This window comes from Leptodactylus fuscus, chromosome 2 (genome assembly GCF_031893055.1).
Source record: "Leptodactylus fuscus isolate aLepFus1 chromosome 2, aLepFus1.hap2, whole genome shotgun sequence".
Lineage (NCBI taxonomy): Eukaryota > Metazoa > Chordata > Amphibia > Anura > Leptodactylidae > Leptodactylus > Leptodactylus fuscus.
Window position 1 is genome coordinate 108564591 of NC_134266.1, and position 27394 is coordinate 108591984.

Consider the following 27394-nt stretch of genomic DNA (forward strand, 5'->3'; position numbering starts at 1 on the left):
CAGACCCCATTACAGTCTACAAGGTCTGCGTGTTTTCAGAGAATCACTTTTCTATGCGCATCGGTTTCCATTCTGTGGGTTCCTAAGCAGACGGAATCCCGAATGCAGATGTGAATTGAGCCTTACAGAGTCTGCCACAGAGTGCTGGAGGGCATTAACCAAGATCATATGCAGACAAGATGAAGGAGGAGTGAACCTTTCTAACGTATCAAAGGGTATTTGTAATGTCTTTCAGCCCAAATGTGACCACAGCATCTGAGTGGTTACTTTCACTTTCTCTAATAGAATTGGTAACAGGACAGCCACCTTACAGCGTGATCTTGGAAGCCGATCTGTTACCAAGGCAGCCAGGAGCCTTCTTAAGGCTCCCAGCCCTGCCATAATATTCTAATTACTGAAAAAATGTGAAAAGTTTTTTAAAATCTTAACCCATTAACGGCTATGATCCCCAATTGGAGATTGGGTACTTTAACCCACCTACGAACGCCATCTGTCATTGAGGAATAGAAACAGGACATTCACGTGCTCCAACAGGATGTCGCCCGTGATAAGAAACTCTGATCACGTACATGCATTGCCTTGCGCACACAAGGTCATTTTCACAGTGCAGTTCCCATATTATTGGAAAAGAAGAAAAAAAAAAAAAACAAAAAAAAAAACACACAAGAGACCCGGGGTGCAGATGTGAACGAGCCCTAATACAAATAAAACTGTGTGAGCTAGTCATTAGCCAGTATCTGTGTAGGGAGAGATACAAAGTGTGTAAATTTAAAGGTGTTTTTCTGGGCAAAATTGATCATTTTTTATTAAAAAAAAAAAAAAAGATAGTTAGTTCTATTAATAGGTTTATAAGTGCACCCAAATACTTTAAGCAGAGTTTTGAGTGGTTTCTTGGTTTCTCTTGGAGCTCCTGGCATCCTCAGCATTTGTTTACATGGGTATCTCCCTATTCTTTTTTCCTACAACTACCATGATGCATTGCACTTCACTAAGGGCTATCTCACTCTAGCTCCCTCTCTAATACCCCCCTCCCTGTTTCCCTAACTAGCCCACCAACTCCTAGCCTACCCAACTAACTAATTCAACCCACCCCCCACCCTCACCTTATCATACTTACCTGTATTCTTTTCCAGATCTTCTGGGCACAGAAGATCTCTACCCTCTTTGGGGCAGACTCCTCCTTTTGATGTCTGCTGGCGCCAGCACATTAGGGCAGGAGCGTCAGCATGAGCTGTAGAGCTGGAGTGCCGGTATGCACTGTAGCTGGCACTCTGGCTCTACTGTGCAGGCATGGGAGGCCAGCAGACGTCAAGAAGAGGAGGAGCTGACTCCACACAAGGAAGAAATGTTCAATGCCCAGAAAATCCAGACAGGAAGATAAATAAGTATGATGGGGTGGGGGCTTAGTACTGTGACGTTCCGTTTCCGTCACTGGTTTTCCATCACCAGAAAATCTAAAGACCAACCTGCCGATCTAGGTAAATATACATTTTTTGTAAAGTATGTAAGTTAGAAGGTAGTTTGGGGGAAGATGTTTAGCTTAGTGTAGATATAGAATTTTAGCCCAGACAACCCCTTTAAGAAGTTCTGATTTACTATGTGATGAACCCATCATGCTCTCTAAAATAATGTAGAATAAAGAGGTAAACAGAAAATTACTTTAGGAAAAGCATATGGATAAGAATTGGATTAGGAGATGTGATAAGTCTGCTTATAAAAGATATGTTTTGTGGGTACAGTATGTTTGAAACTGAAGCAATCTGACTGTCCAGGGTAGTGCATAATAGAGAAGTGGCGCAGCTCAACAAAAGTCTTGGAAATGAAAGAAGGATGTTCGGATTGTGAATCACCCTTAAATAACTAGCGAAACAGAGATGATGGGTAGGGTGGAAAACACAGATAAGGTGGGTGATACAGAGAAATGCAGCATTGTGGAGAGCTTTGGGTGAGAGTGCCAAGTTTAAATTGTATTCTATTGTAGATGGGTATCCACTGCAGTGATTGGTAAATTGTCAAACAATGGTAATCTGCAAAATCGACGCAGTATGCTGAATGTGGTTTCAAGAGCAGTAGGTTCACAAAGGATACACTGAAGACAAAGTCTTGGTCTTTATGGTACAGCAATGTGTAAAATGTGTTACATTTTAATTATTTCAGGACTTATGATGGCATATATTCTCAAAAGGGGAAAAAGGATGGTGGTGGGTTCGTGTGGTCTCCAACAGCTTCTGAAGACAGTCACATCTGGGCACTAGCCAAAATTAGAATTCACATAATTAAAGAGAGTGTGTCTGAACCATGGGGCGGTGCATTATGTATGGTGAGCCAGCAGGATTACTTGTCAAACCTGCCGGGATGTGTTGGCAGCAGAAAATTAATGATTTAATTCTTTAAAACAATTACCTCCCAAAGACACCTTCAAATGAACTAATAGAAAGGATTACCTTTTGAGTAACTCACATTTTCATCTATTATCTTGATCCTTACCAAAACCTTTAACTTGCACAATATAATGTAGTTGAATTTAAGACAGCTTAGCCAATGCAACGTTCATCACACACAGCAAGAGAAGAATAAATCTGGTATATTGTAACAAGAGAAAACAAGGAGACACTTCATTGTACTTGAAGGAAAAGGCAACACAAACTTGTTGAGAAGCATGGCAAAATGCCCAGTTCCTGTACATCATCCATTCTTTGCAAGGTCAAAGAGACCTGTGGCTGTAATAATCTAAAAACTTCAAATCTTTATAACCTTCAATAGCTACTCTACATGCTGGCTAAGTGTTTCACTAAGACCATCTCCAAGAGACTCAAAAGTTCAAAGGGAATGTGTCATCAGAAAACCCCCTACTGTTAAAGGTGTACGTAACCTTTCAACCACCTTTACATAAATTAGTGGTACAGTGTACGTACATAAGGTATAACACTACTTTACTTCAAGGCTATTATATGACTTGCATTCTACACTTTTTTTTTGCAGTTTTCACCTCTGCATGGTCCATCTCTGATTCTCAAATGTCTCAGAAAGAAATGGTGAATGGAGAATAGTTGCTATGATATCTGTCATAGAGAACACAACAAAAGAAGAAGAAAATATGGACTGTACAGGGTATTATAGAGGAGTTATTATGCGTACTGATGTGAATGATGCTCTTGCAGATACAAAGTTACAGTTATCTACAGCAGTCTGTGGGGGCTCCTGCTCACCCCCCTTCCCTCCATAGACTTCTATTGTGAGCTGTTATTTCAACGCTTCTGTGACCTTCTAAGCATATGCTCTAGCAAGAAAGAATTTAGAAGTTATAGTAGTTAGTTTAGAAATGAGGGAAGCATAAAAAGAGGCAGATAAGTGGAGAAAACATCTTCCTTTAAAATATATACAGCAAAGTTTATTGCAGTTGTACTATTGATATATGTATAGTTACAGTGTTTCTCCTAAAATAAGACCTTCCCCGAAAACAATCCCTAGCTAGATTTTCCAGGTTTTTTTTTTAAAAAAAAATAGGCTTGAAAAATAAGCTCTATTCTAAAAATAAGCCCTAGCTAGTTTAACCCCTTCCCGACATCTGCCATACGATTATGTCGGATGCTGGGTGTTTAACAGAATACACCCATTGCTAATGTCCGCAATTGGTGCTAGCACCTATCATGGGCATTCACCTTTCTGACGCTTCGGCCACCATTTTGACGGTGATCGCTGGCACCCGGAGCAATCTCTGGGAGCTGCGTCATGTTGGCATGACAGCGGGGAGCCTTGTGAAGGCTCCCCAGCCTGTCTGCAATGCTTTTATTTTGCAGGCTGCTCTATGTAGCCTGCAAAAGAAATGACGATTTTTTACAATGCATTGCAAGGCATTAGCATTGTAGTGCATTGCATTAGTAATCAGAACCGCTGGGGTTCAAGATCCCTAGGGGGTCTAATAAATGCAAAAATAAAGTTTTTAAAAATATATTTAAAAAAAAAAAAAAGTATTGAAAATTCAAATCACCCCCCCTTTCCCTAGAACACAAATAAAAGTACTTAAACACTGTGAAACACATACACATTAGGTTATCCCTGTGCCCGAAAACGCCCGCTCTACAAATCTATAAAAATATTTTTCCCATACGGTAAATGTAGCAGGAAAAAAAGTCAAAAGTGCCAAACCGCTGTTTTTTCACTGTTTTTATTCAAATTTTTATCAGGGGCAAAAGGGATCAAAGCAATAGCAATTCCCAGAAATGGTATAAGTGAAAAGTAAACCTAGTCCTGCAAAAAAAGACACCCTATTAGAGATGAGGGGCATCGAATTTTTACTGCCCCTCCAACCTTCCCTGGCGCTTTTTACACCAAGAACTATGCGGTGGTGTATTCAATCGAATATACTCATCTCTACACCCTATGCATCCCCGTACATGGAAGTATAAACAAAAAAAAAAAAAAAAAAGTTATGGGAGTCGGAATATGGTGACTTTTAGAAAAAAAAATTTTAGAACAGTTTTGGATTTTTGTTACGGGGTTAATTAAAATGTAAATAAAACCATATAGATTTAGTATCCTCATAACCGTACCGAAACATAGAATAGAGGTGACATGTCATTTTGGCTGCACAGTGAACACTGCGAAAACGAATCCCGTAAGAAAGTCGCACAAGTGCACTTTTTCTACAAATTCCATTCTGAATTTTTTCCAGGTTCCCAGTACATTCTACAGAATAATTAATGGTAGCATCATGAAGAACAATTTGTCTTGTAAACATTAAGACCTCATATGGCTCTGAGAGCAGAAAAATAAGAGAGTTATGGTGTGTGGAAGGGGGGAGGTGAGTCAAAAACGAAAAATGCCTGCAGCGGAAAGGGGTTAAAGATGGCGTCCGCTCTGCTGCAGAGCAGATACCATAGCTACTGAATCGGATCTTAGTTGCAATGTATAGTGGGGTCCTGGAGTTAATGCCCGTGATCAGTGTCTACTCTGATCGTGGGCATTGTTGAGCTGTTTTTCTGCAAATTCGGCGAATTAACGATGGACGGACAGCTGGAACAAGTTTGAACGAAGCATTACAAATGGTTAACTTTATTGTATACTTTATGAAAAAAAAAAAAGTCTGCAGAACAGGAAAAAGCCTTCAAAGCTGAGGCGCTTTCCCACTAAACTGTTCTCTGTTCTAGCCAAACTGACATGACATAAGAAAGAACTGTTCCAGTTAACAAATATTAAACACCATTGTCAACATCCAGAAAATGTCTGGAGCTTCAACAAGAGGCACAAGATGTAAAGGACACTGACTTAACAGTACTTTGCTGATGTTAAAGGGGTATTCCAACTTCAAGGATTCGATCTATACTGCTAGTTTATGTAAATTCAAGAGTGTTCCTAAATACATTGCATTAGTAATGCTGCTTTGTTTGCCTGCTATGAGAGATTATTCCTCCCATTGTTTACACAGCGTCTCCAGGGAGCAGGTCCCGTCTTATCAGACAGATCAGCTGACATCAGTCACTGCTCTTGTGGGCAGGCAGACTGCAATCTACAGTTCTGCAGGACAATCAGGTCCGCTAATTGCAGTTTCTGATAAAGGTGTCCATTTCTCTCTATATAAACTCAAAGATAACACAGAGTCAGTTCTCTAGAAGCACGGTAAGTGTAATATACAAACCTGTATAATAAAATACAGATTTACCATGCATATTATTTGATCTGCATTTATATTAGATCTCTAGTAAAATAAATAATCTCTCATGGGTAAAGTCAAAGTCTATAATGTGATACTTCATAGTGTCCTGTTCATCAAACAGTCAAAGCCACCACTCCTTAGCTTGCTGAATAATAGTGGAAGTGAGAAGAGGAGAAAGCAGGCAAAGCTGTGAGAAAGGGAGATAGGAAAACACCTTTAATGATGCAGAATCATGGCTGAAAAATATTTGTCACTTCTTTTAAATTACAGGATCTTATAGGTGCAGAGATACCTCAAGGCTTGAGAAAGATTCAGCCTACTCTATAATGCTGAGTTCACACAGAGTTTTTTTGGTCCAGATTTTGCCGCGGAATCCACTGGTTGCAGTGCATCAGCAACCAGTCACGGCATTCCACTCTGGATTAGGCCCAAATGAATGGACCTAGTCGAAAGGGAGTGTCGCGCTGTGGACGCCGCATCTGATTCAGCCGTGAAATCTGCGGCAAGATAGGGCAGCTTGCTTCTTTTTTCAGCAAGATGGAAAAAAAAAAACACTAGCAGAAAAAAGAAGTGAAGGGCTCCCATTGAAGTCAATGGGAGGCGTTTTTTGGAGCCGGATTCTGCGTCAAAATCTGGACCAAAAAACTCTAAATCAACTCAGTATCGGAGCTGAGGAAAAGACTAAGCTCAGACAGTAGCTGGCACATATTAGCTAATGTAGTTAACAAAAAAACAAAACCAAAAAAAAAAAAAAAAGAAAAAATCATCGATTGCAATGGCAAATGAGGAAGAGGCAACAAAAAAAGAATATAAAGATGTTTCTTATGACATTTAACAATTGGCCAAGAAATGGAAAAAAAAACAAAAAAAACTTTAAGAAATGGTCAGCTATATTAGCATGAAATAGGGGTTTCTGATAGATAGATAGATAGATAGATAGATAGATAGATAGATAGATAGATAGATAGATAGATAGAACATAACATTTATATGATTCAAATTTCTAAACCTTCCTAAACTTCTGTGAAAATAAATGTGCAACAAGCTCTGCATTAAAGTATACAATACAATATTATTCATATATTATACCATTGTTTTCTTTTGAAACTGGCAGTTGATGCTTTTCTACAGACTCCACAGCCCTGTTTTCAGAAAGAGCATGGAGCAGAATTTGATGCAAAATTCAGGGAAATGAGAAGGACTTGCTTTTGTAATTCATCATGGAGATGAATCTTAAAGGGGCTCTATCATTGGGAAAAGTCATTTTTAGATAAGCACATCCTTGCTTAGCCTTTAGAAAGGCTATTCCACACATATCGTTTGTATGTAAATCGCCTCAGTGGTTTTTGAACGATCCCGTTTTTATTCATATGCTAATTAGCCTCTTGGTGCACCCCAGAAGTCTCATTGTGCACCCTCTGTGCTATTCTTTCCTATGCATGTGTACATCACAGGCTGCTGCTGCTGACTTCCTGCTTCCTGTTTGCACACACAGATAGGAAAGAATAGCAGAAAGGAGTGCTGCTGGGAACTTCCTGTGCTGGCTGGAAGCTAATTTGCATATGAATAAAAACAGCTCATTCAAAAACCACTGAGGCAATTTACATACAAAAGGTATGTGTGGAATAGCTTTTCTAAAGGCTATGCAAGGATGTGATTAGTTAAAAATGACTTTTCCCTATGATAGAGCCCCTTTAAAGCTAAGGCCTCATGTAACGCATTTTCCTTTGTGGACTTTCTGCTTCAATTATACCTATTGGGGTGCTTGCAGCGTTTCTGCAGGTAAAATTTGCATACATTTTCCAAAACACCGATTGTTTTTAAAATCGCAGCATTTCCACTACACATATTTTTCTGTAATATGTGGATGGGATTCGCTAGACCCAGCACCGATCAGCTGTTGCAGCAGCCTCTGGGTGACAGAAGCTGATAGTGGACAAGGAGTGTGTGCTGCAGAGATCTCTGAATAGCAGAGTCAAGGGAACTGCAGTGTCACTCTTTTCACATGAATAGGAGCAGTGCTACACGTCCTCGGTGTCCGCTAGCACCTGTGGAGAAGTTATCACTATGAAAAATCAATTTAGGGTTAGAAAGATTATTGACAACACCACAAAGTGTTTCAAGATTTACAACTGCCTGGAACTGGTCAAGGTCAGGGCTGCTGACAAGACAAACTTCAGATTATTTTTCCATATTATGACTCTCACTCTAGCCTCAAACTTCTTCATAAAAGGCTAAAGTATAACAATTAGTAACAGTAAATTTACTATAGTATAATGGTAACATCAGCCTTTTTACCACCATCATGAAGATAAATATTTTTATTTGAAACAGGAATTGTAGAAAGTACATTTCTACCAACAATTAAAAAGGTATCCCTGCCTTCTTTGGCAAGTCTGGCTGTCAGTGACAGTACGATCCCCACTTCTGCTTCAATGTACCAGTATATTCTTGCAGAGTTATAGGCCAACCATCCACATGTATATATAGTCAATTGGCAGTTGGCCAGAAGTTAAAGTGCATCAATAAAGTACACGCAGAAGTGATTGTTCTATAAAATTAGTTTAGGTGCATAAAAACCTCAACAAATGCAACATAAATACACTGAAGCAATTTTAACATGCAATAACAGCTTACCTATTTGGTTCTTAATTCCTTTTCCTTTAGCAACATCTGATGACACTTTCTCCTTAGAGAATGTCTTTAAGGTATCACCATGAAGTTCCGACCCTTCTACGTCAGAATGGTCTGTAGTTTCATCGTTATCAGCATCCTTTTGTTCTCTGTAAATGCCACCATCTGCATCATCTCTTTCCTCATAGTCATCCTCTTCCTCAGAGTTTGCCTCTTCTTCATCTGTACCATCATCTTCAGCACTACTTATTTTATCAGCAATATTATATTCATCTTCACCCGATAAATCTCTTTCTAAATCAATATAAAGAAAACATTTACACATATTTGAAAAAACATTAAATATAAGTACACGATTAAAGCGAGACTAATAAAAATAGAAAATCAAAACTTGTTAGGCTCTGTTAACATCTGTGTCATGATTTCCAATATAAATGATGAACAAAACTCAGGGGTGCAGGGTCTGTTACAAGACATAGCTTTAAGATTTATATAAAAAGGGTCTACCAGGTCCCACTCCAGTGTAAATCATACAGCTCTATTCTTACTGACAAAAAAAAATAAATAAAATGTACTGAAATTTGAGACAGAGGCTCCGAGTCATATGTCATTAATCTATAATGGTTTATGTAAGCGTCAAAAAGAAATCTAGCAGAGAAACAGGAATTTTAAATCTTGTCTGCTTATGTTGCATCCCCATGATGTACAAATCGAATGTCAACTTGGGCCTAAAAGCCAGTGTAGTCTTACACATATTAGGCCCTGTGATCTGGACATCCTTAATCACTTGTTTTTAACTTACAGTCATGGCCAAAAGTTTTGAGAATGATACAAATTTCTACAAAGTCTACTGCTTCAGTTTTCCTAATGGCAATTTGCATATACTCCAGAATGTTATAAAGAGTGATGAGCTTAACAGCAATTACTTGCAAAGTCAATATTTGCTTACAAAATGAACTTTATCCCCCCAAACACATTTCAACATCATTGCAGCCCTGCCTTAAAAGGACCAGCTAACATCGTTTCAGTGATTGCTCCATTAACACAGGTGTGGGTGTTGATGAGGACAGGGCTGGAGATCAATCTGTCATGATTAAGTAAGAATGACACCACTGGACACTTTAAAAGGAGGCTGGTGCTTGGTATCATTGTTTCTCTTCTGTTAACCATGGTTATCTCTAAAGAAACACGTGCAGTCATCATTGCACTGTACTAAAATGGCCTAATAGGGAAGAGTATCGCAGCTAGAAAGATTGCACCTCAGTCAACAATCTATCGCATCATCAAGAACTTCAAGGAGAGAGGTTCCATTGTTGGCAAAAAGGCTCCAGGGCGCCCAAGAAAGACCAGCAAGCACCCGGACCGTCTCTTAAAAGTGTTTCAGCTGCGGGATCAGGCTACCAGCAGTGCAGAGCTTGCTCAGGAATGGCAGCAGGCAGGTGTGAGTGCATCTGCACGCACTGTGAGGCGGAGACTCTTGGAGCAAGGCCTGGTCTCAAGGAGGGCAGCAAAGAAGCCACTTCTCTCCAGAAAAAACATCAGGGACAGACTGATATTCTGCAAAAGGTACAGGGAGTGGACTGCTGAGGACTGGGGTAAACTCATTTTCTCTGATGAATCCCCTTTTCGAATGTTTGGGACATCTGGAAAACAGCTTATTCGGAGAAGACGAGGTGAGCGCTACCACCAGTCTTGTCTCATGCCAACTGTAAAGCATCCTGAAACCATTCATGTGTGGGGTTGCTTCTCAGCCAAGGGAATTGGCTCTCTCACAGTCTTGCCTAAAACACAGCCATGAATAAAGAATGGTACCAGAATGTCCTCCAAGATCAACTTCTCCCAACCGTCCAAGAGCAGTTTGGCGATCAACAATGCCTTTTCCAGCATGATGGAGCACCTTGCCATAAAGCAAAGGTGATAACTAAATGGCTCAGGGAACAAAACAGAGATCTTAATCCCATTGAGAACTTGTGGTCAATCATCAAGAGACAGGTGGACAAACAAAAACCTACAAATTCTGACAAAATGCAAGCATTGATTGTGCAAGAATGGACTGCTATCAGTCAGGATTTGGTCCAGAATAGAGATGAGCGAACAGTGTTCTATCGAACACATGTTCGATCGGATATCAGGGTGTTCGCCATGTTCGAATCGAATCGAACACCACGTGGTAAAGTGCGCCAAAATTCGATTCCCCTCCCACCTTCCCTGGCGCCTTTTTTGCACCAATAACAGCGCAGGGGAGGTGGGACAGGAACTACGACACTGGGGGCATTGAAAAAAATTGGAAAAAGTCATTGGCTGCCGAAATCAGGTGACCTCCATTTTAGACGAATAGTGGATTTCAAATCCGGGTCATATGAGAATGTGAACTTTGTGACTATGAGACAGGGATAGCTGTACAGGCAGGGATAGCTAGGGATAACCTTTATTTAGGGGGGAATGTTATTAAAAATAACTTTTTGGGGCTCTATCGGGTGTGTAATTGTGATTTTTGTGAGATAAACTTTTTCCCATAGGGATGCATTGGCCAGCGCTGATTGGCCGAATTCCGTACTCTGGCCAATCAGTGCTGGCCAATGCATTCTATTAGCTTGATGAAGCAGAGTGTGCACAAGGGTTCAAGCGCACCCTCGGCTCTGATGTAGCAGAGCCGAGGCTGCACAAGGGTTCAAGCGCACCCTCGGCTCTGATGTAGGAGAGCCGAGGGTGCACTTGAACCCTTGTGCACCCTCAGCTCTGCTACATCAGAGCCGAGGGTGCGCTTGAACCCTTGTGCACACTCTGCTTCATCAAGCTAATAGAATGCATTGGCCAGCGCTGATTGGCCAATGTATTCTATTAGCCTGATGAAGTAGAGCTGAATGTGTGTGCTAAGCACACACATTCAGCTCTACTTCATCGGGCTAATAGAATGCATTGGCCAGCGCTGATTGGCCAGAGTACGGAACTCGACCAATCAGCGCTGGCTCTGCTGGAGGAGGCGGAGTCTAAGATCGCTCCACACCAGTCTCCATTCAGGTCCGACCTTAGACTCCACCTCCTCCGGCAGAGCCAGCGCTGATTGGCCGAAGGCTGGCCAATGCATTCCTATGCGAATGCAGAGACTTAGCAGTGCTGAGTCAGTTTTGCTCAACTACACATCTGATGCACACTCGGCACTGCTACATCAGATGTAGCAATCTGATGTAGCAGAGCCGAGGGTGCACTAGAACCCCTGTGCAAACTCAGTTCACGCTAATAGAATGCATTGGCCAGCGCTGATTGGCCAATGCATTCTATTAGCCCGATGAAGTAGAGCTGAATGTGTGTGCTAAGCACACACATTCAGCACTGCTTCATCACGCCAATACAATGCATTAGCCAGTGCTGATTGGCCAGAGTACGGAATTCGGCCAATCAGCGCTGGCTCTGCTGGAGGAGGCGGAGTCTAAGATCGCTCCACACCAGTCTCCATTCAGGTCCGACCTTAGACTCCGCCTCCTCCAGCAGAGCCAGCGCTGATTGGCCGAATTCCGTACTCTGGCCAATCAGCACTGGCTAATGCATTGTATTGGCTTGATGAAGCAGTGCTGAATGTGTGTGCTTAGCACACACATTCAGCTCTACTTCATCGGGCTAATAGAATGCATTGGCCAGCGCTGATTGGCCGAATTCCGTACTCTGGCCAATCAGCACTGGCTAATGCATTGTATTGGCTTGATGAAGCAGTGCTGAATGTGTGTGCTTAGCACACACATTCAGCTCTACTTCATCGGGCTAATAGAATGCATTGGCCAATCAGCGCTGGCCAATGCATTCTATTAGCGTGAACTGAGTTTGCACAGGGGTTCTAGTGCACCCTCGGCTCTGCTACATCAGATTGCTACATCTGATGTAGCAGTGCCGAGTGTGCATCAGATGTGTAGTTGAGCAAAACTGACTCAGCACTGCTAAGTCTGCATTCGCATAGGAATGCATTGGCCAGCCTTCGGCCAATCAGCGCTGGCTCTGCCGGAGGAGGCGGAGTCTAAGGTCGGACCTGAATGGAGACTGGTGTGGAGCGATCTTAGACTCCGCCTCCTCCAGCAGAGCCAGCGCTGATTGGCCGAATTCCGTACTCTGGCCAATCAGCACTGGCTAATGCATTGTATTGGCTTGATGAAGCAGTGCTGAATGTGTGTGCTTAGCACACACATTCAGCTCTACTTCATCGGGCTAATAGAATGCATTGGCCAATCAGCGCTGGCCAATGCATTCTATTAGCGTGAACTGAGTTTGCACAGGGGTTCTAGTGCACCCTCGGCTCTGCTACATCAGATTGCTACATCTGATGTAGCAGTGCCGAGTGTGCATCAGATGTGTAGTTGAGCAAAACTGACTCAGCACTGCTAAGTCTGCATTCGCATAGGAATGCATTGGCCAGCCTTCGGCCAATCAGCGCTGGCTCTGCCGGAGGAGGCGGAGTCTAAGGTCGGACCTGAATGGAGACTGGTGTGGAGCGATCTTAGACTCCGCCTCCTCCAGCAGAGCCAGCGCTGATTGGCCGAATTCCGTACTCTGGCCAATCAGCACTGGCTAATGCATTGTATTGGCTTGATGAAGCAGTGCTGAATGTGTGTGCTTAGCACACACATTCAGCTCTACTTCATCGGGCTAATAGAATGCATTGGCCAGCGCTGATTGGCCGAATTCCGTACTCTGGCCAATCAGCACTGGCTAATGCATTGTATTGGCTTGATGAAGCAGTGCTGAATGTGTGTGCTTAGCACACACATTCAGCTCTACTTCATCGGGCTAATAGAATGCATTGGCCAATCAGCGCTGGCCAATGCATTCTATTAGCGTGAACTGAGTTTGCACAGGGGTTCTAGTGCACCCTCGGCTCTGCTACATCAGATTGCTACATCTGATGTAGCAGTGCCGACTGTGCATCAGATGTGTAGTTGAGCAAAACTGACTCAGCACTGCTAAGTCTGCATTCGCATAGGAATGCATTGGCCAGCCTTCGGCCAATCAGCGCTGGCTCTGCCGGAGGAGGCGGAGTCTAAGGTCGGACCTGAATGGAGACTGGTGTGGAGCGATCTTAGACTCCGCCTCCTCCAGCAGAGCCAGCGCTGATTGGCCGAATTCCGTACTCTGGCCAATCAGCACTGGCTAATGCATTGTATTGGCTTGATGAAGCAGTGCTGAATGTGTGTGCTTAGCACACACATTCAGCTCTACTTCATCGGGCTAATAGAATGCATTGGCCAATCAGCGCTGGCCAATGCATTCTATTAGCGTGAACTGAGTTTGCACAGGGGTTCTAGTGCACCCTCGGCTCTGCTACATCAGATTGCTACATCTGATGTAGCCGTGCCGAGTGTGCATCAGATGTGTAGTTGAGCAAAACTGACTCAGCACTGCTAAGTCTGCATTCGCATAGGAATGCATTGGCCAGCCTTCGGCCAATCAGCGCTGGCTCTGCCGGAGGAGGCGGAGTCTAAGGTCGGACCTGAATGGAGACTGGTGTGGAGCGATCTTAGACTCCGCCTCCTCCAGCAGAGCCAGCGCTGATTGGCCGAATTCCGTACTCTGGCCAATCAGCACTGGCTAATGCATTGTATTGGCTTGATGAAGCAGTGCTGAATGTGTGTGCTTAGCACACACATTCAGCTCTACTTCATCGGGCTAATAGAATGCATTGGCCAGCGCTGATTGGCCGAATTCCGTACTCTGGCCAATCAGCACTGGCTAATGCATTGTATTGGCTTGATGAAGCAGTGCTGAATGTGTGTGCTTAGCACACACATTCAGCTCTACTTCATCGGGCTAATAGAATGCATTGGCCAATCAGCGCTGGCCAATGCATTCTATTAGCGTGAACTGAGTTTGCACAGGGGTTCTAGTGCACCCTCGGCTCTGCTACATCAGATTGCTACATCTGATGTAGCAGTGCCGAGTGTGCATCAGATGTGTAGTTGAGCAAAACTGACTCAGCACTGCTAAGTCTGCATTCGCATAGGAATGCATTGGCCAGCCTTCGGCCAATCAGCGCTGGCTCTGCCGGAGGAGGCGGAGTCTAAGGTCGGACCTGAATGGAGACTGGTGTGGAGCTATCTTAGACTCCGCCTCCTCCAGCAGAGCCAGCGCTGATTGGTCGAGTTCCGTACTCTGGCCAATCAGCACTGGCCAATGTATTTCTATGGGGAAAAGTTAGCTTGCGAAAATCGCAAACTGACAGGGATTTCCATGAAATAAAGTGACTTTTATGCCCCCAGACATGCTTCCCCTGCTGTCCCAGTGTCATTCCAGGGTGTTGGTATCATTTCCTGGGGTGTCATAGTGGACTTGGTGACCCTCCAGACACGAATTTGGGTTTCCCCCTTAACGAGTTTATGTTCCCCATAGACTATAATGGGGTTCGAAACCCATTCGAACACTCGAACAGTGAGCGGCTGTTCGAATCGAATTTCGAACCTCGAACATTTTAGTGTTCGCTCATCTCTAGTCCAGAAGTTGATTGAGAGCATGCCAGGGAGAATTGCAGAGGTCCTGAAGAAGAAGGGTCAACACTGCAAATATTGACTTGCTGCATTAAAGGGGTTGTCCCATCACAAGAATCCTATGTATACTGCTTGTTAATGTGAATGTAAGACTTTTCCTAAATACATTGCTTCAGCAAAACTGCTTTGTTCATTTTTTTTTTTTTTTTTGTTTTTACACATCCCTTGACTTATCTGGTCATAAGTCAAGTGATGTAATTGCCTGCTCTGAGGGGGGAGGGAGGAGGGGCTAAGTGCACGGAAGCGAGCCTGGAGGGGGGTAGTTTACACTTTTATTTATTTATTTTTTTTTTTTGGGGGGGGGGCCACCAATACAGACCCGGCATCTGCTGTAATAGAGAGGGGGATGCCGGGGAGTGTAGACGCCGGCACAGGTGAAGCCAGCAGCGGCAGGAGTGATGCTGATATTCCGGAGGGGAGGGAGGGGCGGAGGAGCGGAATAGCAGCGTCAGTTATAATGAGTTAAAGGGGTATTCCCACGTCGCATACTCACCACTCTTCACTGCAGTAAATTCTTCTGTCTTCCGGCTTTGTTGTGTCATTGGTGGGCGGGGTTACATATGCAGAGTCAGCGGCGAGAAGTCGTTGCTTCTATGCCGCTGGCCCTGCATATGCGCTGCCGATGCACTAGGCATCGGACGTACAGCCTTCACAATGCAATACAGTCCCGGCATCCGCTGTAATAGAGAGGCGGATGCCGGGGAGTGTAGACGCCGGCACAGGTGAAGCCAGCAGCGGCAGGAGCGATGCTGCTATTCCGCTCCTCCGCCCCTCCCTCCCCTCCGGAATATCAGCATCACTCCTGCCGCTGCTGGCTTCACCTGTGCCGGCGTCTACACTCCCCGGCATCCGCCTCTCTATTACAGTGGATGCCGGGACTGTATTGCATTGTGAAGGCTGTACGTCCGATGCCTAGTGCATCGGCAGCGCATATGCAGAGCCAGCGGCATAGAAGCAACGACTTCTCGCCGCTGGCTCTGCATATGTAACCCCGCCCACCAATGACACAACAAAGCCGGAAGACAGAAGAATTTACTGCAGCGAAGAGTGGTGAGTATGTGACGTGGGAATACCCCTTTAACTCATTCTAACTGTCATTATAAGCTTTTGTTACTCATAATATGATTGCAATTATATTTCTGTATGTGATAAAAACATCTGACAAACACACATAAAAGCCAGAGGGCAGCAGATCATATGAAAATATAATATTTGTGTCATTCTCAAAACTTTTGGCCATGACTGTAAACAAGTTCCTACCAAATCTCTCAAGAGAAACACCCAAGCACTAGCAGTTAAAGGGATTCTACCATTAAAAACCTTTTTTTTCTCGTTGACATGACGGAATAGCCTTAAGAAAGGCTATTATTCTCCTACCTTTAGATGTCTTCTCTGCCCCGCCTTTCGGTTAAAATCCTGTTTTTCGCTGGTATGCAAATGAGTTCTCTCGCAGCACTGGGGGCGTCCCCAATGCTGCGAGACAATTCTCCAGGGCTGCCTCCATCTTCTTCAGGAACGTGGTCTTCACATATTTTCTTCCGGGGGTTGGCTTCAAACTTTTAGACCTCGGGCGAAGCCGACTGCGCATGCCCGCCAGCCACAAGAAAATGGCTGCTTACAATACTGTGTAAGCGGCCATGCGCAGTCGGCTTCGCCCTAGGCCTAGAAGATTGAAGCCAACGTTCCTGAAGAAGATGAGGACGGCCCTGGAGAATTCTCTCGCATTATTGGGGATGCCCCCAGTGCTGCGAGAGAACTCATTTGCATACCAGCGAAAAACAGGATTTTAACCGAACGGCGGGGCGGAGAAGACATCTAAAGGTAGGAGAAGAATAACCTTTCTTAAGGCTATTCCGTCGTGTCAACAAGAAAAAAAAAAGGTTTTTAATAGTAGAATCCCTTTAAATATATTGTGTATGTAAGGTGTAGGATCAACTTTAGCTATCAAGGGTTGTACGTTGTCATACTATTTCCATTGGAATGAATGGAGCAGGTGTCTGCATTCTGCATCTACTGCCATATTCTGAATGGAAGTAAAATACCCCTGTTCTGAAGATCAGTGAAGGTGTCAGCAGTTGGAACCCCCTTGATCAACAATTTAGGTGATAAATAATTTTCATGAAGAGCTCTTTTAACCCCTATGATCCCTGCAGGATTTCCACAAAACAGTTTTTAAAGAACATGCAGAAAAGCTTGCAGACTGAAAGAGTGGAGGCAAGATCATATCTAACTTACTACAAAAACTACTTTCTAGGTTTAAAGTTCATTTAATAAGCTAATGAATAATAAATTAAAATACATTTAATAATCTAATACTCACCAGAATTTTCTGAGAAAGAGTCCTCTCCCAAATCTGCTTTTAATTCTTTCCGAGATGTAGCCTTCCCCAAGTACTTTTTATCTGTATCAGATAGGTAGGTTACAGCATTTTTCTTTAGGTTTCCTAGTATGACCGCATCGTCGTCATCATCAAATCCACCTTCATCAAATTTGTCAATAATTTTAGCAGCAGTAACTGGAAAAAAAAAAAAGAAAAGTTATGCAAAATGTTATTTAACCAAGCACATGAAAATATATATTAACATAAACCTGACTGACCACATTATAGTCAACAGATTTGGCTTATAAGGAATAGAGATGAGTAAGTAGTATTCTAATGGATCGATCGAATACCTCGCTCCCATAGGAATGCATGTAAGTGGCCTCATGCGGACTCCCCTGGATGGAATCCAAACGCTAATGTGAACCAGGGGTACAAGCTGTATTACACAGGCAGATCTCAGCTGCCCAAACTGTTGATCAATGAGAAACAGGTTGGTCGGCACTCATTTGCATAGGCTTGATGCAAACTGAAGGGGTAGGAACACTTTCTGCTGCAATTGTTTTCCCCCCGTATGTCTATATTGATTATTGGCTGCCCTGATTACATAGGCAATGTGCGGCACTGAGGTTATGTTATAAATGGGATGATATGTTGATGTTATATAAATTGTAATAATACATATTACATTAATTATATTTTATCCTGCATAAAAGATAAGATCAGTTGGCCAGTGAACTTTCACTCAGCTGATCGGCAGAACTATCAGACAAGGCCATTATAGGGAATGATAATAGCCCTGAATATTGAGCAGTCAAGGTCTCAACACTTTTCCTGCTTAGGATGTATCTCATTCAATCTGATGCCAAGACACCAGTAGCCAAGGATTTATCAGATACTTTCTTGCTACCAACAGCCCCATCACAGGCTGTGTAGAACCTAGAATCACAAAACACATATATTATAATACTATTTTTGTTATCCTGGAAATCCATTTCAATTTCAATCCTACTTTTTCCCATAGTTTATAATCTGCTCCATTACTTTTGGGTTTACATGTATTACATACACATTGTATGTTCAGATTTTTGTTACCAATAGAAGTTAATGTGCTACATTTCGGAATTATCTAAATACATAGGATAATGTGTGCATACTATAGTTTTTAAAGAATATCACAAACGAACAAGGATTTGCTGGATTAGTGCCTTTTGTCTTCACAGAGGTTACAAATCTTGCAACTTGCACATATCTGTCATGTTCTACTGTCCAAGATGTTGATACACGATATTTAGGTCGTCATGCTGTCTCCCCAATAAATCACACTGTCTGGAAAATCCAGACCTCCATTTTACAAAAAAAAAAATTATATATATAAAAAATAAAATGACAAATTAAAACAAATGTTTAATAACCTTTACATTAAAGGCAGACAATTATATATTTATTTTTTTTAGTGGGGTTGCATCCATTGGAAAGTATCTTGGAAATACTTACACATTTTCTAGTTTTGGCATATGGTTTTAGATTACGGTTAATATTTTGCATGATGACTTAGGAATCCACACCTGTACCTGAGGACCTGTTACCACACACGACAGTTCTATTTTTTTGTAGCCATTTTTATTCTCCATACAATAAATTTGGAGCATATTTTATCAAGACTCCACATTCTGTTCCACCTGAATACTTAGAAATACATTGTCAAATGAGTGGTACCGCTGCCGTTGTCAAAGGGGAGTGTCTGCAGCGTTGATGACTGCATAGTGTCATGGTGTGTTCACATTTGTTCGCTGTACACTGGCCATGGTGTGGCTACACTGACAAGGAGAGTTTTCAAAATAAACATGAAAGAAATTTGCTTTTACTCTGCCATTTCGGGTAACCACACAGCCATTAAAAATGAAAGAACCGTCAGCTGCCGTGTTATGAAAACACCTCTAATCTCCATTGCGGATCGGTTATCGCTGTCATCCCAGCTGCAACATGTAAAGACATTTTATGTGGACACAAGGACACTCCTCCAACTGGTAGTACCCAGTTAGCAACAGAAATTTCTAGGAGGTATAGGGACCGTTCTCATCATGTTGTTAACATCCGTTTCACCGCTTTCAGACCATCCATTGATTTTGTGTGTCCAATCTTAAAGGGAGGCTTAGCACTGAGATTTTCTTGTTATGTAAATTAGCCTTCAATTTGTGTTATTAAATTTTTATTTATTTATTTTTTTAAATGGAGTGGAAAACACAATTTCCCTCCTAATTTGTTTATATTTTTCCAGATATGAAAAAAATTAAAACACATGTAAAAATAAAAATGATATAAAAATAAAGCCCTATATGTCACTGAAAAAAAGACGCAAAAATTAGTTGATTAAGACATATAATAAAAATGTTATAGCCCTTAAAACCGACCAGACAAAAAAAAAAAAAAAATGTGTCTGGTCCTGGGCCACAAACTGTCCAAATACAGAAGAGGTTAAGGGGCGGACATTTTCATGGATCCCTCATACTTTGCAATGAGTGGAGGGATCAACAAAAACACAGCATTACCTGTGTCTGTGACAAAAGACCGTTACAATGTTGGTCATATGAATAGTACCCATTCACAGAGAGTGAAAGTAATGCGACCGTGTGATATTTGTCTACGACATTCAAGTGAATGAAGGCTTAGAATGAACAGATTTCACAAAAAATAGAGCAATATTAGAAGTTGCCATAATAACATAGGCTGAGCAACACTACATTAAATCCATTGTGCAGATTCAAAACAATATTAAGAGACAAGTATTGTTTGAATAATGAAAAGTTATACAATTTCCCAATACACTTTATGTATCAATTCCTCATGGTTTTCGAGATCTCTGCTTGCTGTCATTCATTCTGCTTACTTCTAGTGGATAAAAAAAAAAAAAAAAAAATCAGTCTGGGGTCATGTGACAGGCACACAGGTGCACAGCTCGTTACCAGGCAGGTGTTAGATTACTGTGCTGTGACCATAACGAGCTGTACACCTGTGTGCTCATCACATGACCATGGACTGATTTCTATCCACAGGAAGTAGCAATCAGTCACAGCAAGCCGAGATCTAGAAATCAGTAAGGGCTCGTTCACATCTGCGCCCGTACTCCGTTCTGCAGGTTTCCGTTTCCTGCACAAAACAGGGGCAGAAGGCGGAAACCTGCCGGAATGTTTCAAGCCCATTCATTTCCGTCTTCTGCACTGATCACAGCTATCACATAAAAAAGATGGCCGATCCTGCTATCTCTGTCCCTCTCTTATCTGTGGTGCTGACGAATGGGCACTGTGCTACTGTGCTGATATATGACACTCACAATTTCCATCTCATTTGGAAGCTAAATGTCTGAGCTTCAGAGTAAGGCAACATCTAGTGACCAATAAGTCATCAGATCGTTCCTATCTGCATAGAAACTGTCCTTACCTGTCTAAAGTGAGGAGCCCAAGAAGCAGTGTCACTAACCACTAAGCACTTCCACCACATTCCCCTTGTGCGAGTATAATAAGCTAGATGGTATTTTTATGATCGTCAGGGTGTCTGCTGTTTGGAAATATATAGGTTTATGGGGGTTTAGTCATTGATTCCAATGTCATGTTTTATTCATGCTACTATTTTTTTCACATTTAAGGCCAAAATCAAGATTTTGAGGTGCACTTTTTTAGGGTCTTAAAGGGAGTTTAGTCACATTATGTAGTAAGATGAATTAAAGGCACCTTAGACTTTAGTATACTAAAGAAATTATGTCAGTATATCCCTGCATGTGGTAGAGTTTAGGTCAGAAATTTGGAATTTTGGATTTTTTTTAGATTTTTTTTTTTTTAACTCAAATGTATACAAGTATAATGTAGCATTCCAAGATTGAACTATTCAAGCTATATTCCCCTGGCTCCCTGCTTTCAGAAAATATATTAGTATGGGGGTCTTTGACAAACATTTAATTTAGAAATATGCGTTTTATTCAGACATGTCAAAACTGTGAAAATTGCTCTGGCTACTGGAGGTGCAAAATTTCCAGAGACCGTTGGCAGCGAAAAGGTTAAGGCTAGGTTCACACCTGCATCTGCTCTCTGTTCAGGGATTCTTTCTCCATATCAGCGTGAAAAACGTGGTCCTGCTTGCAAGACTTCTCTTTGTAGAAACCTGACGAAAACCCGGCAAACCCCATTAAGTCTACGGGTTCCAAAGGTTTCCGTGGGTAACCGCATTTTAAGTGGATAAGGTTTCTGTTTCTCGGGAACCGAGCAACAGAAAGATGAATGCTAGTGTGAACCTAGCGTAACTGCTTACTGGTTTCTAAATGACTCCAAGAATTTTAAAAAATTTCTTTTACTAAATTTTGTATATTTTTTTTAAAGGGGTTAAAAATATATATATTATATATATTTATTTATTTATTTATTTATTTATATATACACATATATAGTAGCCCATCATTTTTGTCCAGTAAAAATTTAAGGGGCAAAAAAAAAAAAAGAAAAAAAAAAATTATGGGCAAAAAAAAACAAAAAAAAAAAGAAAGAAAGGTTATTGCTATTAATAGGTAAACAAGTGCACCAAAATACCTTTAGCATTGTTTTCAGTAATTTATGGGGTCTTGTGTGAGCTCCTGGAATCTTATGCATTTATTTACATGACCATCTTCCTGTTCTGGGTTTCCTACAACTACCATGATTTATTGGGCTTCATTCAGAGCTGACTCACACCACCTCCCTCTCTTTCTCACTGACTCTCCCTTTCTCACACACACCACCTTCCTTTTTCCCTGGATAGCCCGCCCACTACGCCCTCAGCAGCCTTCTTTAGACTCCTAGTTTTCAATTACTCAATAACCTTTACCTTTGGCTGTAATATTGTAATCAGCTCTGTATATCATCATTACAGTCTCACAGAGAAAGCTTCAGGACAACGATCAATTCTTCATATATTTTTTTTAGCATTTGGTAAATGATATAAAAATGCATACACACATAAACAGTATAATATGCTCCATGGTGGCCCTGGACAATATAATATGGATTGCGCAGAAAAGCAGTCCATGTTATACTGAGGCCAACCAGAAGATTGTGCATGCGTGGAGTCTGTGGGGTGTTTTGAATTAGTTTAGGTTCCCCGTAATGTCATCGGTTCCCCGTAATGTCATCACCACGAGTAATTCACCTCTACTGCGCTTCCATACATGCAGCTCTTTACTTCCAGCTCTGTATAGTTTGCAGGATGGGCGCCTAAAGCAGCTCCATACAGCTGATCAGCTGAAGGGCCGACTCTCAATACCCAACCACGTTGATCCAGGGTTTTATACTGACTGCCAGATTTGGAGTCGGGAAGGAATTTTTTCCCCTGAAATAGGGCAATTGGCATGAGCCTCATGGGGTTTTTTGCCTTCCCCTGGATCAACACTGTAGGGGATTGTAGGGTTATAGGTTGGACTTGATGGACTCATGTCTTTATCCAACCTCATCTACTATGTAACTGACAAAGTATTTATTGCTAACCTGAGGATAGGCCATAAATTGCTTAAGGCTGGGGCCCCACAGGTTGGAAACACCGTGATTTGCCTGCAGCATTTCCAAGGCATTTTACAGTAACTGCAAAGTGGATTCTTGCGAATCCCATGCCCACTTTGCAGCAAAAACAGTCACGGTTTGGAAATCGTAGCGTGTCAATTATATCTATGGAAACGCCAGTGGTCTTCCTGTAGATATAATTGTAACAAAGTCCACGGAGGAAAGCTCCGCAAACTTTCTGCTTAAAGCGCTGTGGCAAAAAAAAAAAACATGATATCTGCCAGTTGTCTGGGTGTCTCTGGGGGCTTCTGGTATCTCTGTTTTTGTTTACATGCTCAGCTTCCTGCTATCTAACTTCCTCATAACCCCTCTCACCTTATCCCCCCCCCATACAGCCCCTCCCTGTCTCCCTAGCTATTCCGTCCTTCCCTACCTACTCAGCCCATCCCAAATTATATACTTACCCCTCCACGCTAGATGGCCCCTCCTCCTGTACTCCTCCTTCTCAGCAGCGATGAGCCACCTTTACTACGCATGTGTGGAAGGTAAATTACCGGCGGCGACGGTGTATACAGTGGAGAAAAGCGCGCACAGACAGCATCATTACAGAAGGAGGAGCAGTCTCTCCGGAAGAAGCCTGAATGGTAAGTATAATGGAGTGGATGGGGTTGAGGGGAGTAGTAGTGACGATCTGTTTCCGGAAATGGGTTAACAGATGGTCACTGGATAATCATAAAATGTCACTGGGGCAGTCACATGAAAGTAGTATTTAGAAAGTAGGAGGGGAGAGTGTTTAGAGTACTGTAGGCATTTCAAGTTATCCCGGACAACCCCTTTAAGACTGGACAACAGTTTTAGGCTAAGGCCTAAAATAGCAAGCTGCAGTCAAAAAACGCCGTGGAAAAAATCATGAGTAGGTAGGGAAGGGTGGGAGTTAGGGTCAGTTCATGTGCACCGTCCGCCCGTCTCGCTACGTCTCTCTCTGGTCAAAAGCCGCGATGGTCGCGGCTTTCCCCTCCTATGTCGGCTCAAATGAATGAGCCGACATAGGAGGGTGCTGCCGCTAGGCGGAAGCCGCGGTCCAGCGCGCCGCAGCTTCCGCCTTAAGAAAGGGCATGTCGCTTCTTTTCTCCGCTAGCGGCGGGCTGCTGCTAGCGGAGAAAAGAAGCGACATGCCCTTTCTCCAGGCGGAAGCCGCGGCGCACTGGACCGCGGCTTCCGCCTAGCGGCAGCACCCTCCTATGTCGGCTCATTCATTTGAGCAGACATAGGAGGGGAAAGCCGCGGAAAAAAAAGAAGCCCGGCGGTCTGCATAGACCACCATTGTAAAGGGGCGGATTTTGAAGCGAAATCCGCTGTTAAAATCCGCCCCTTTGCCCATGTGTGAACGAGCCCTAAGAGGGACAGGGAGGGGAGAGAGTAAGGTGGAGGGAGAAAGGGGAGAGGGTGAGTGAGGTGGTTAGATAGCAGAAAGCTGAGCATGTAAACAAAAGAGACCAGCAGCCCCCAGAGACACCCTGAAATCACTCATAACATGCTAAAAGGTATATGGGTGCATGTACTAACCCATTAGTAGTACCAACAGACATTAAAAAAAAAAAAAAAAAACTTTTTTTTTGCCCGGAAAACCCTTTTAAGTATCTGCACCTGATACAGACTGGCATCATACAAACTGCCTGCTAGCATTATGGGTTTTGTGCCCCAAAGAGATACCAGATACTGTACTGAAGAAAAACACTAGTGTGATGGGTAAGGGTAGAATGTGAATAAATAGCAGGTGGGTATTGTTACATATGGTTCACATATAAGACTATAGGCGACTAAAAGCCAGTGGTAAACACTTTCTTATCGGCGAGCTCCATAGAGCCGGGCACACGTGGATGTCTCCGTGCCCAATAGCTTTATCACTGTGCTTCCACATAGACACTTTACTTCAGCATAACTATATATAATCCAGTGCCATCCTCCTACCTTCCTCAGGATCATCCTCGGGATCCCAGAACCGGGGTTCGGGATTTAATAAACCTTCCAGCTCCAGAGACAAGGGCGCAGCCATCTTCCCCAAACACGCTGCAGATCGCCACGCCTCTTCAGGTGACGTCACTAGTGTGTGACCTAAGCTGCCCCGGTGTGATTCCTGAGGCGGACGCCAGGTGACTGAGAGAACTCGCGGGGTTATGGCTACGATGGAGTTGCTGCTCCTTTCTGGGCAGTTCACTAGTAGGTCGTGATAGGACCAACTCCAATGTAGGCAGCTCCTTACTGCAATGACTAGGATGGGCCTGTATGAAGGAGCAGTCCCCAGAAGCTCCATTCTACTCATTTCACTACAGGGCAGGCTAGAGTGGAGTGTTTATAGGGAGTACCGTCATAGAGACTTTAAGAAATAGAGCTGCTGAATAGGAATGAAGGACAAACATGTACCTAGATATTTGTATCTAATGGAAGTCTATGTTCACAACTGAGTCTACATAGAAGGCCACATATTCCACCAAAAATGGGTAGAGAGAAAAGTCCTACCTGTTTATACCGAAACTGGAGGTGGACCCTATTATAGTCTATGTGGTCCCACGATAACTGCTGTTTTAAGTGGATGGGCTTTTCGACCTTTATGGACCCGAACGATGGAGAGCCAAGTGCTAGTGTCAACCTAGCCTACGGGTGCCATCATTTATTTATATGTATGTATACTTGTGCAGATCTATTATGCCTTGGACAACGGGTTTCTGGTGTACAAGGCATAGAAAGTCATTTTTTTTGTGCAAGTCATTTTAAAAGCCTGTACAAACGTGAGTGAGAGGGGTGTGCGTTTTGCATTTACATAAATTCTTGTGAGATGAGAAAAATTCCCCCAGACCTGGCTCCCCATTGTCCACTGCCAGTGTCTGTTCGGTCCTGTGCCTCATGTCATCACTGTGCGCAATCAGGGTCATCAGGAGGAAATGGTAACTCTACATACATCACCGGTTCCTTGCCAGCAACCACTGAGGCCACTAATTGGTCTGCAGTCACATAAGGCGCAGGATGGCAAGAAGGCATTAGCACAAGACTGAATGGACACTGGCAGCGGACAGTGGAATACTGGGGAAAGGTGAGTATGCTAGGGTAGGCCATAAATACTACATCTGGTGGGGTCCATCAGCCAGGTTGGACCCCTGCAGATTAGCTTTTTCAGTACAGCATACTACTGGAAATGTTAACAATTCCGTGTAGGGCGCCAGTTAAGAGCTGATCAGCATGTAAACCTCTGCTTTGGCTTTCTACTGCAAGGACCGGAGAAAGAAGAGGAATCTCAGACAGAAGTTGCCTCATCTACTCTTCAATACAAAATATAAGGGCTGATTAATCAAGAACAATCTTTTTCACCTGCTGGAGTTTGCATCTAATTTATGTGCACAACTCACCATAAATTATCCTTTTAGGTTAATGTGCCTAAACAGATCTCTACACCAGCTCTATGTTGGTGTAGAATTTTGACATGATTTTAACCAGAAAACTGCTGTAAATGATGATAACTCTAAGGGTATGTTCACATAGAGGAAAAGGTCGTGGAAACCTTTTCCGCCGTGTGAACATTCCATGTGGCAAGCCGCGAAGGGATGCCGATGCAGCATCAGCATTCTGTCGTGGGATCCTGCTCCTGATTAGGCCCAAACGAATGGGCCTGAGGGTTGGTTCACACTAGCATTTGTATTCCCTCCGAAAGGACTCTGCATGGACACCCCCCGGATAGAATACAATCGCAATTGTGAGGGATGTGCTGGCAAAGCACATGGACCCCATAGACTATAATGGGCTCCGTGTGCTTGCCGCGCACTGCCCGCATTCGTAGAATAGTGACCCTGCCCTTATCAGCATTGCAAATTAGCAATTCAGTATTTTGCATGAGAGTTTTGTGCACTTCCCTTTTTAGATATGTTTAATAGCCTCCTTTTCTCAATTGCGAATAATCCATGTGTCTGAATTCAGTTGCAACAAGGGAGTAGAATGTTTCCACGTTATTCCTTCTGTGATGTAAAGGGAAGAACGTGGATTATGGTTTCAACCCTTTGAGGTGGGTGCCAACACATTGTCAGATGGTTGGTGATGGTAGATACATTATTGTTATTCAAATGGGCATTAGTAACGAGAGGATGAGTCATAGTTGTACTCATTGATCCTCTGGTGGAGGTTTTGTCAATAATTGAAAAATGCCTCTTAAGAGTAAGTTTGCTAATAAAATTAAGATCCATAAACAGATCAAAATTGTTGGGATTTGTTCAGGGCAGAACAACAAGCCCTTGGCCAAGAGGTTTATTTCTGCTCTAGTTAGTGAATGTTTTGACAGACTGAAAATACCAGTGGACTGGGGCAACACGGTAGCTCAGTGGTTAACATTGCACCCTTGCAGCGCTGAAGTCCTGGGTTCAATTCCTGCCAAAGAAAACATCTGCAACGAATTTCTATGTTCTCCCTATGTTTGTGTGGACTTTTCTGCTGACTCCGCCCATTCGCAATCATTTTTCCATGTGCCCCACAAAGTAAAATCCTCTTACAGTCACCCGTACATTATACACCCTCCAAATGTCCCACAGTATTAAGTCCCTCTCCTGATGCCCCAGGATAAACCAGCAGAAACTAGAGGGGACATTAAACTGGGGCAGCTGGAGGGGGACATTAAACTGGGGGAAATAGAGGCAGACATGTCCCCCTCCAGCTACCCCCCATGGTTTAATATCCTCCTCCATCTGCCCCC

At 43.0% G+C, this 27394-nt stretch overlaps 1 protein-coding gene across 1 annotated transcript in view; it reads right to left on the reverse strand.

Annotated features, from left to right (window-relative positions):
• Nucleotides 1–24718, reverse strand: part of AATF (apoptosis antagonizing transcription factor) — a 114602-nt gene extending 89884 nt beyond the window's left edge. Inside the window, exons 1-3 of the mRNA XM_075264384.1 lie at nucleotides 24631–24718; nucleotides 17138–17332; nucleotides 8294–8584 (exon numbers count right to left, since the gene is read on the reverse strand). Of these exons, the coding sequence (XP_075120485.1) occupies nucleotides 8294–8584; nucleotides 17138–17332; nucleotides 24631–24715 (571 nt within the window). The 5' untranslated portion in view covers nucleotides 24716–24718. The remainder of the gene's footprint in view (nucleotides 1–8293; nucleotides 8585–17137; nucleotides 17333–24630) is intronic.
• Nucleotides 24719–27394: the final 2676 nt, after the last annotated feature.